The sequence below is a fragment of the Brachypodium distachyon genome, chromosome 4 (assembly GCF_000005505.3).
Source record: "Brachypodium distachyon strain Bd21 chromosome 4, Brachypodium_distachyon_v3.0, whole genome shotgun sequence".
Lineage (NCBI taxonomy): Eukaryota > Viridiplantae > Streptophyta > Magnoliopsida > Poales > Poaceae > Brachypodium > Brachypodium distachyon.
Genome location: NC_016134.3, coordinates 17,766,896 through 17,776,400, shown reverse-complemented (window position 1 = coordinate 17,776,400; position 9,505 = coordinate 17,766,896). Strand labels below are relative to the sequence as shown.

The following is a 9,505-nucleotide window of genomic DNA, read 5'->3' as shown; positions in this document are numbered from 1 at the left end:
GTAGTAACACCTTCTTTCGACCTTATGCTACTCATATTGAGAGTAACTTAGGTAGTAACATAAGTGCCAACTAAGCAATTTTGTGACGTGGCATGGCAATAAATGAAAACTGAAAGTGAGGTGATAACTAAATATGTTACCATAACATCACACAAATTAAATCAAGACAAGATGAGTTTACAACCCTATATGACATCACGTATAAATTACTACCCACTATGAAGATAGTAACTTAATATGTCGCTTTAACCTGTAAAGGTTTAGGGTATCATACGTGATACTATAAGCAAGAAAGGAACGTTGGACGATAGAAACCTGCGGCTTCTCCTATATATGTACTCGTGCATGATATGTGCCATTTGCATTAATTACCGGAATTCATAAGCACAAAATTCAAGGGTAGGGAGAAAGATTAACAGCATACTGCAAGATGTGGGTGGTCGACATGGAGAGGAAGATCAAGGACTCGGAGCCATCGGCGAAGACGGCGAAATGGCGGAAGCACAGCATCTTCTGCGTGCCGCCGCGTTTCAAGATGGTCCATGGCAGGTAAGTAAGCATAGAAGCGGCGTATATCCACATCCATCCTAAACCCCAAAATTTTTATACGGTTATTTTGCCGGAATTATGTTGACGCCAAAGGGGAGCTAACACATGATTTCCGATCCTGCCGGGAACTGCAGGGCCAGTGGCGGGGAGACAAGTGTGTTCATGCCGCAGACGGTGGCTCTGGGCCCGTTCCACCACGGCAACGAAGGCTTGAAACCCATGGAGGAACACAAGATGAGGGCCGTCCGGCACCTGCTCCACCGGGCTGACAAGACGATCGGCGAGCTCGTCGAGTCCGTCGAAGTCGTGGCCGACGAGCTGGAGGACGCGTACATGGACCTCGGCGACGAGTGGCGCGGCGAGAACAGGGGAAAGTTCCTGGAGATGATGATCGCCGACGGCTGTTTCCTGCTGGAAGTGATGAGGAAGGGTGACCGCAACGACTATCTAGACAGCGACCCCGTTTTCAGCAAGAACGGGATGCAGCACATTAGGCCGTTCGTCCAGCGCGACATGCTCATGCTGGAGAATCAGCTCCCGCTGAAGGTGCTTCAGAGGATCGTCGCTATGGAGACTGGCAAACCTCCGGTACGTGCCTGCTACCCACTTCGACTTTAAATTTGTTTCATTAAATTCATGCATCATGAGATATATTTTCATGTATATATACTTATTCGGTTTTGCTAAGGAGAGTTCGCATGTTTTCTAGCTGGGCGCTTTTACGGGATTGTCGAGTATTTACTCACGCCAAAATTAATTCTATCCGTTGATATGTACTCTTAATTATGGGCGCGGCTAGGCGTTGCCGGGCGATCTGGGGAAAAAATCCAGCTCCTCCCGGACCACCCGATTGGAACTGCCACAGGCGTTGGATCCCGTACAGACGAAATGAATCAATCGATCCCTTCGTCCTCTCCTTTCTGTTCTTCTTTCTCTGCATAAAACAAATCCCCCCCTGTCCTCCTCGTCTCCCCCACACAATGTGCCCATGTAATCTCATGGTGCCATGCGGGGCGGTGAGTAGACGGCCGACGCTCGCAGCATAGCGCCGCCGCCTTGCAGCACCAGCGCCTGTAGTCCGCAGGACCTCCAGCAGCAAGCGAAGCCGTTTGCAGCACCATCCGCGCCTCGCCGTTTGAAGCAACGCCGGCAGGAGGCGTCACCGCTTGCAGCCATGGCACCTGCTGCTCTCAACACCACAAATTGCCTCTTGTAGCAACGCTGCATAACGGTCAGAACATCGCCGGTCGCCGTTCGAAGCACTGCCGGCTGCCGTTTGAAGCATCACTGCCTCCCGTTCCAGCATTGCCGGGGGATCTTCACGGCACCGCCAGCCGCTAGTCGCAGCTTCGCCAGCCGCTGGTCGCCTCGCAGCACCGCACGCCGCCAGTCTCAACACATTGGGCCGTCAGTCGCAGCACCGCACCGCCGTCGTTCGCAACAGCCCCGTTGCATCTTCTTCGCCTTTGAGTTCTCTTCCATGGCCATGAGGAGAAAGGATCGGGAAGACAACTTATCGTAGAGTCGCTGAAGAGATAGGAACGAGAGGAAAAGGAGCAGTGTCGGGTGACTCGGGTCAGAAGATTGAGATGAGAGAGTGACTAACCAGGGGGAATTTGATCAAATATTCCACTAACCAATACGTACTAACCAGTGATGTTAATAACCGATCGATCATTTTAGTTAAAAAATAAATCGATAATTCATGTACTTTTCAATATTTTTGTTTTAGTACTTTCTACTATTTCATTTGTCTTCACCGATGGATCAACTAGGTTGGACGGTTTTTAAAATCGACAACCATTGTAAAACTTGTATTTCTAGTTATAGATAAGTCGGGGGGGTGTTTGTCCGTTGAATCTGAATGGGTGAGAAGGGAAGTGAGGATGTCATCCATATCTTAATCCAACGAATCTAATGCATTGACTGAAATTTAAAGCTTTTGCTTAAAAACCAGATGCCTAAAATATTTTTCTATTAACTTGAATAAACTTTTTAATACAAAACTGGAACATCTTATATTTAGGAGTATTTGGCTCTTATAGATCAGGGCAGTAAAGAAACCAACCCTCCTAACTATTACTCCTCGAGGCATTAGGAACAGACGAGAAATCATGTAAACGCGTCTAGTGGTAATAATATACCCCATCCGTCTCATATTAAATGACTCAAATTTGCCGAAATATGGACGTATTTATATCTAAAAAGCGTCTAGATACATGTAATAGAAAGTCATTTAATATGGGACGGAGGGAGTATATCCTTATAAAATTTTGGAGGAAATTTAAAAAAAATCGCATCTTCTAAGCCTAGGTTTCAGCCAGACACAACTCGAAGTGTTCGTAACGGTTACTCCAAACTTCAGGAAGAATGATTTTCACGTATCCCAAAACTACCGAATTAATGTCTGTGACAGATAAACCGACACCTCAGGCCCACATGTAAGAAGCCACGTGGCAATTTTTTGTACGTCCAATTATCAACCCAGCCCCTGGCTTCCTCTGTATTTGAACCTACAATCCTAAATTGCCATAGACACGAGCCAGACACCCATCCCTGCGGGCCGCAGCTTTTTTTTTTTAAAGAAAAAGGGGAGGAGTCCTCAGCCTCTGCATCAATCGATGCATACAGCCATTGCGGGTCGCAGGTGGACCGGCAGACGGGGAGCTTCATGTTGTGCTTGACTGAAATTAACTCTAGTTCCAGAAGGTGTGATTTTCTGAAATTTACTCAAAATTTTGAGCTGGCCATGAATTTGCAGAACGACGGAGATGTTGACATCAACAAAATGGTACTGACATTCCTGTGCCCAAATTGGGATCCCCTTGTGCCGTGCGATGGCCTGGGACTCCATCCCCTCGACCTCTTCCGGAGGAGCCTACTGAAGTGTTCTGCCGCCCCAGTTCACCGCGGGGCTCCAGGCACCGCGCGTCCGGAACCGGAACGGGTGGAACGCGACGTCCCCCGCTCCGCACAGAAGCTCGCCGACGCCGGCATCCGGTTCAGGACCAACAGCGAGAAATTCCAGTTGAACGACATCGATTTCCACAGGATGACGCGCAGGCTCATGATGCCCCGGGTCTTCCTCGACGACGCCACCCCGTACAAGTTCCACAACGTGATGGCGTTCGAAGCGCTGCACGTCCGCACCAGCAACGACGTGACGGCATACGTGACGGCATTCGTGCTCTTCATGAAGGACATCATCGACTCGGCCGAGGACGTGGCCCTGCTGAGGAGGAAAGGGATCGTCGTCCATGACCTCGCCGACAACGACGAAGCCGTGGTGAAGATGTTCAACACGCTCACGAGGGACGTGTGCAAGTACGGGCAGAGCCGGCTGTGCGGCGTCCGCGAGGAGATGGAGGACTACTACAAGAGGAGCGTCATGAAATGGCTGGTGCTCGAGCCGTGGGCTTTCCTCAAGAACAAGTACTTCAGGAGCCCGTGGACGTTCATAGCGCTTGTCGCGGCCATCTGCTTGGTCGCAACCGACATCATGCAGACTTTCTATGCCGTCATGAGCTACGAAGTTGCCAAACAATCTCTACAAGCACAATTAAAGGATACAAAGCACTGAAGATGCATGAAGAGCAGCGTGAGTATGGCAGCCGGTTGTGTAAGTGAAGCTTGAGATCGTAAACTCTTCTACAATATGCATGTGTGTCTTAATCTGCTCCTGTGTGTGCGTTTGTGTTGCTGCTGCTGTTTTTTGTGCCCGAGAGGAAGAAAGTTTTACGAAATAACGGATAACTAATACTGTGAAATACGCATTTACACAACTAGATTTGTTACTTACCGTTATATATTTTAATTTTTTATTTCGGTTTTGCTATATCTAATTTTCTAAATTTTAAGTAGAAATAAGTTGATTCCTCACTCATCTGACATGAATTGTGCTTTAAGATTTGAAACAAACGATAAAAAAAAAGAGTAAAATGACATCTAAATACTAATCCAACCGTTCTGATTCGTCAACTTAGATTCTTTTTACTTAAAAATCATGGGCCCGATACATAGCAACACCCTTTTTATTTTCTCTTCGAGATATTTGGTTCCACAGTCAGCTTTCATTCCAATATAACCAAAATTTATGAATTCTAAAAACATAACTGCATTTTGATGTGTATTATTTATGTCATCATTAAGTATGAACAAACGGGAGAGAGTCTAAATTACTTGGTTAGTGGAGTAGATGTACAATCCCACCACCTGTGTTCAAAGATTAAAAAATTAAAATTTCAAAAAATCAAAAGTTCTGAAAACCGAAAGTGGAGAAAAATCAAAGGTGGGGAAAAGTAAAAGTAAAGGGCATGAAAAAATATAGGGCATGAAAATAAATAAAAAAAAGCCACTTCCGACGGCCTCAAAATGGACTGCCCGATCATCCGCAAACTTTCTCCCTGGTGGAGCTCCGTCAATTAGCGCTCCCCGTGTATATCATCTCACAAACTTACACAAAGAGTTAAATCCAAATAATCAAAACTTGTAGCTAACTTGGTTGATAAGTATTGGCAACAAAAAGTAGACGGCGTTAGTGTCATGGTTATCCATGTACAATCATGGGTTTTGATCATACTATCTCCATCACTAATGAAAACTCATTAGTTTGTAACCGAGTCCCACAAAAATCATGGCGGTAGTTGCCGAGTGCATTTTATCATGCTCTCAACTACCTGTGTAAACGATGAGGGAACGCTAGCTGTCGGCCAGCTGATCCCGCGTGTGGATCGGCCGGGTCGGTAGCCGTGCGATTGGATGGATCTAACGCGTGAAATTAGATGGCATTTACGTGGTGGGATCGATCTGTCATTCGCTCGTCCAGGTTGTGGGCTCTCTGCAACTGCCAGCTCGCAGCATCGGCCTGCTCGCCGTGGGCGTTCCAGTCACAGCCTTTGCAGCACGCGGCAGCGGAACTGCCGCCGCTGGACCTACTGCGCATCCCCGCTGCATCCCCGCCATCGAGCGCCGCCGATGCTCTTCCACTGCTTTTGGCCGCCGTGTCCTCGCCACCATGCTCCGCAGCTGGACCGGCCTCCTGATCGTCACCCCCGTGCCCCACCGCTGTACATCCTGCCTGCCCCGCCGCCTTGCGTGCTGATCGCCGCGCCGTCTTGCCGCGGGAGCGTAGGCGCCAGAGGAGACGCGACCCTGCTGCTGCTTTCCCTCGCTGGAACCGCCGATGCTGCCATGCCGACACTGCCGCCCGGCGCCAGAGAAGAAGAGGTAAATTTATTTGATTTTTGTATATTGCAACGGGTCTTTCTAAAAATGTAACAAATATATTTCTGCTACGAATACAAAAGCATTATGTTGCAAGGATTCTAGGTGCCTTCGCGGCGCCGGCTCTCATAGGCTGCAGCCACAACGTCGCCCCACCGCTCGCCTCTGCCACCGTGACCTCGTCACCCGTTGGGTCTCCGTGCAGCCACGGCTGCGCCGCCGACCTCGACACCGTCGTTTCCGGTATCAGAGAATTAAGATGAGATTGTTGGCTTTATTTTTTTTATGTTATGTTGCAAACAGTGTTTTTAAATGCTACATGCACGCACTATTTTTGGTACGTACACAGGGGGATTATGTTGCAATGATTCTAGGTGTGCTGTGAGGGGATTTGCATGGATGATGCATACGAGATTTTTGATGTTGCAAGAGACCAATGTTGCGATGAAATGCTGCATACAGGATTTTTGTTGCATCGAGTTCATATCTTGATCTTGTCAATCTATGCCCAATCCAACCCAAAGATGATGCAATGGTTGCCTCTACATTGTACCTTTGCAACATCGTAGCAACACCAGTCCCCAAAACTCTCAAAAACCTTAGAAACTCATCCGTCCAACCCTTGCAGAAGCAAAAAAATCTCACACAAACATTTGCAACATAAAAAAAATCGCAACACTTGTCTCTCAAAACTCATCGCAACATAAACAATTCTGCATGCAACATAAAAAACTCGTCGAAACATTGGTCCTCAAACTAGTTGCAACAACAAAAATCCTGACACAACATTTGGAGCACATCCATAATTGTTGCAGCATAATGTATATGTAGCAAAAAAATTGCACGCTTTTAGCATTTGGAACATCGTTTGCAACATCAAATAAAGAAAATCAGTGACCTCTTGTTTTCCAACGCCGGCAGCTTTTGTAGGGAGCACTTAATATGTGTGTTTCTAGCATATTGAAACACTATTAGCCCTCTCCAAAAGAAAACACTATATGCAGCAAAATACATTTGCAACATCTCTCAACACACTCAAGATCGTTACAACATAACCGTTTTTCTTATGGACTAAATAATTGTGTGTTTGTTGAAACACTATTTGCAACATCAAAAATTTCAAATCCCCGACCTTGCACTGAACACGCATCTGAGGCGCTGTGTTCCCCGATCCAGGCTCGCTGAAGATTAATCCGGCTCGTTTGAGTCGAATCAGGTGACCACAAATCCATTTTTCTCAATTAATGGTGAAAACAACTTCACCTCACTGGTCCGCCGCCGTACTCCAAGTTGGCTCGCTGTGGCCGTTGACGACATCCGTTGAGTACGGCTCTGCTTGTAGGCTCCAGCACATGCAGCACACCGAGAGACGAGAACATAAAGAAAGAGAGCGAGGAGAGAGGTCGAGAACAAAGAAGATACGAAGGAGATGGATAGGATGGACACGTGACTCCGCACGGCCGATCGGAAGCGCTGGATCAGTCAGTCTAAACAAATCGTTTCCCGTAAACGAGTGTCACGAAAAAACACTTTGTGTGAAAACGCTCTAGATGGTTCGCCTATTGCCAGGGACCACAAATAATTGTTTGCCACCTTGGCGAACCTCGTCCAAGAAAAAACAGCCCCAAACTCATGCAGATCATGGATTAGGGAGCCGAGGTCTCGTCAATTCAAGTCGCTAGTAAAAGATGATCCCTATGTGGAAAACAGATTCAAAATGATGTTGCACCACCGGTCTTCTTTCTCCTCTTTCAAAACAGATTCAAAATGATTAGTGACCTAGCCATCATTCCAGTTTCACCTTTGGATGAAGTTCTGTCTCTCCTCGAATTAACTTGCCACTTATGAGCACGTATGTCGGTGCGTGCCAGAAAAGGGAATGGCACATGCGTAAAGATGCAAAGTATTGCTGAATTGAACGGGACGTCACTGGTACAAAACATGCCATCAGTGTCAGGTGAAAATCGCCATCAGTGGCGTGTGTTGCACACGCCACTGATTACTGGCGGCTGATGGATTTTCCATCAGTGGCGTGTGCGACAGTGGTACCTGTTCCCATCAATGACGGTCAAATAGACACCCGACACTGATGGCATTTTCGTCAATTAAAAAAAAAGCAGGCCACAGGCCCGGAATCAAAAGTTCAAAAATCAATGAATTAATCGACGAATCACATGCAACAAATCACATACAACAAATCACGGAACGAACATATAACAAGTCGTTGACGTAGCAGCAGTGCAGCACCCGTACAGCGGGCGGAGGTAGAGAACGCCGTCACATGGCAGCGGAGGCCTACTTTCCATGGTGGCGGGGGGCGGAGCCACTGCAGGAGATTGAGAAAGTGAGAAAGACAGTGAGAGAAAATCGAGAGGAAGAGAGTGCGAGAAACATACAGATCAAGGGAGAGGGTGCAGAGGCGCCCGGATCCGGCGACGGAGGGGCCTGATCCGGCGGCGGCGGGGCTGGGTTGGCCGGATCAAGCGGAGACGGGGCCGGAGCAGCCGGATCCAGCGGGGCCGGCGGTTGGGGATGCCTGAGGTCGGGGGCGGCGCACGTTGCGGAGAGGCACCGGAGGTCAGGGCGCCTACTTCTCCGGTCGCCGCGAGGCAAGGATGGCAGGGAGGCCGGCACGCCTTGCAGAGAGGGAGCTCGCGGCCCGTCTTCGTCGCCGGCTGGATAGGGGAGAGTGATAGATCGTGGGAGAGAGGAGAGATCGGGGAGAGTGAGAGAGACCAGGGGAGAGAAGAGAGATTGGGAAGATAAGGGGGTGGCGGCGGCAGGGAGAAAGATAAGGAGAGGGAGAGGATAAGTTAGTGTTAGTGTTACCTTTTATACGGAGGGATGTGCTGCTTTTTGCATATATAAGGCCACTGGTGGCGGGTTTCTAAGCAGAACCGACACTGATGGGTTCTATGCATTTACAAAGTAGGAAAAAACATTTGTTTGTGATAAAAGTTGTAAACATGTTTGTCAATATTGTTTGCCATGCAAGGATGAGCCTCTGTGCAAAAAAAATTGATACATTATCACTAACTATGGTACAGAAATAGTCGTGACTATGGCCATTTAGCTTGGAAGCCTTAAACATTCATACATGATAGTCTGTTTTGTAAATGATATTTTCGAACAGTTGTCAAAATTTAAGCTTTTCATTTTTCTTAGTAACTACTACACATAAAAAGACTACATGCCAAAGAATTGACTTTTTTGACATGTCGTTCATATTGTTTGATTTTTCTCAAGTTGTGGTGAAAATTGTCGGCACATCTTTTCATAACAAGATGTTGGATATTTCAACACCTTTTATGAATCTTACATAATTATTATTTAGGTACCTTAAAATGATTTCTGGATTTTGTTTGAATGAACTATCTCATACTTGTAGTTCAAATTTGAATTACATTTGGAAAATAGTTAGAAATTCATTTAAATGGGAACAAATAGCTCTAAAGCTATAAAATTCATAAACTTTGGACACTAGCAATGAAATATGGTGTACTTCATGTGACAATTGCATAGGTGCCATTTTCAACGATAAAAATTGTACTTGCTTCACCTCTAATTTTTGCATTTAGAAAATGAGAAAAATCATTTTTTGTAACATAAGGTTGTAAGATTATTTCGCAATATTGTTTGTAATGGCAAGATCTAACTTCTACAAAAAGAACCATATTTTCTTGATCTTTTTAGTTATGATTTTCTTAGTTTTAAGTGGATCCATCAGTGGCGG

The 9,505-nt window shown here is 46.6% G+C and overlaps 2 protein-coding genes and 1 long non-coding RNA gene across 3 annotated transcripts; 2 read left to right on the top strand and 1 right to left on the bottom strand.

Annotated features, from left to right (window-relative positions):
* The first annotated feature begins 339 nt into the window (after nt 1-339).
* On the top strand, nt 340-4,379 carry LOC100836180 (UPF0481 protein At3g47200). The gene is made up of 3 exons (XM_014901888.2): nt 340-549; nt 684-1,137; nt 3,311-4,379. Exons 1-3 carry the CDS (start codon nt 431-433, stop codon nt 4,127-4,129), a joined length of 1,392 nt encoding a protein of 463 aa, XP_014757374.1. The 5' UTR covers nt 340-430; the 3' UTR covers nt 4,130-4,379.
* An 889-nt stretch (nt 4,380-5,268) lies between these two features.
* Nucleotides 5,269-6,264, top strand: LOC112268649. Its single transcript, XM_024454569.1, has 3 exons — nt 5,269-5,775; nt 5,856-6,015; nt 6,122-6,264. The coding sequence occupies exons 1-3, from the start codon at nt 5,308-5,310 to the stop codon at nt 6,262-6,264; spliced, it is 771 nt and encodes a 256-aa protein (XP_024310337.1). The 5' UTR covers nt 5,269-5,307.
* Nucleotides 6,265-7,665: 1,401 nt separating this feature from the next.
* LOC104584533 lies at nt 7,666-8,583 on the bottom strand. Its single transcript, XR_732270.3, has 2 exons — nt 8,169-8,583; nt 7,666-8,098 (listed from the first exon to the last, which is right to left on the bottom strand). It is a non-coding gene; the product is annotated as an uncharacterized LOC104584533 (long non-coding RNA).
* Between the last annotated feature and the right edge of the window lie 922 nt (nt 8,584-9,505).

What these genes read in the sequence shown, in the direction of transcription:
- LOC112268649 (XM_024454569.1), top strand. Translation starts at nt 5,308, where the DNA reads ATGGATCTAACGCGTGAAATTAGATGGCATTTACGTGGTGGGATCGAT. An exon ending in CCGGCGCCAGAGAAGAAGAG is followed by an intron (nt 5,776 to 5,855) that starts GTAAATTTATTT and finishes CGAATACAAAAG; the next exon opens with CATTATGTTGCAAGGATTCT. An exon ending in CCTCGACACCGTCGTTTCCG is followed by an intron (nt 6,016 to 6,121) that starts GTATCAGAGAAT and finishes GTACGTACACAG; the next exon opens with GGGGATTATGTTGCAATGAT.
- LOC100836180 (XM_014901888.2), top strand. Translation starts at nt 431, where the DNA reads ATGTGGGTGGTCGACATGGAGAGGAAGATCAAGGACTCGGAGCCATCG. An exon ending in TTCAAGATGGTCCATGGCAG is followed by an intron (nt 550 to 683) that starts GTAAGTAAGCAT and finishes CGGGAACTGCAG; the next exon opens with GGCCAGTGGCGGGGAGACAA. An exon ending in TGGAGACTGGCAAACCTCCG is followed by an intron (nt 1,138 to 3,310) that starts GTACGTGCCTGC and finishes ATGAATTTGCAG; the next exon opens with AACGACGGAGATGTTGACAT.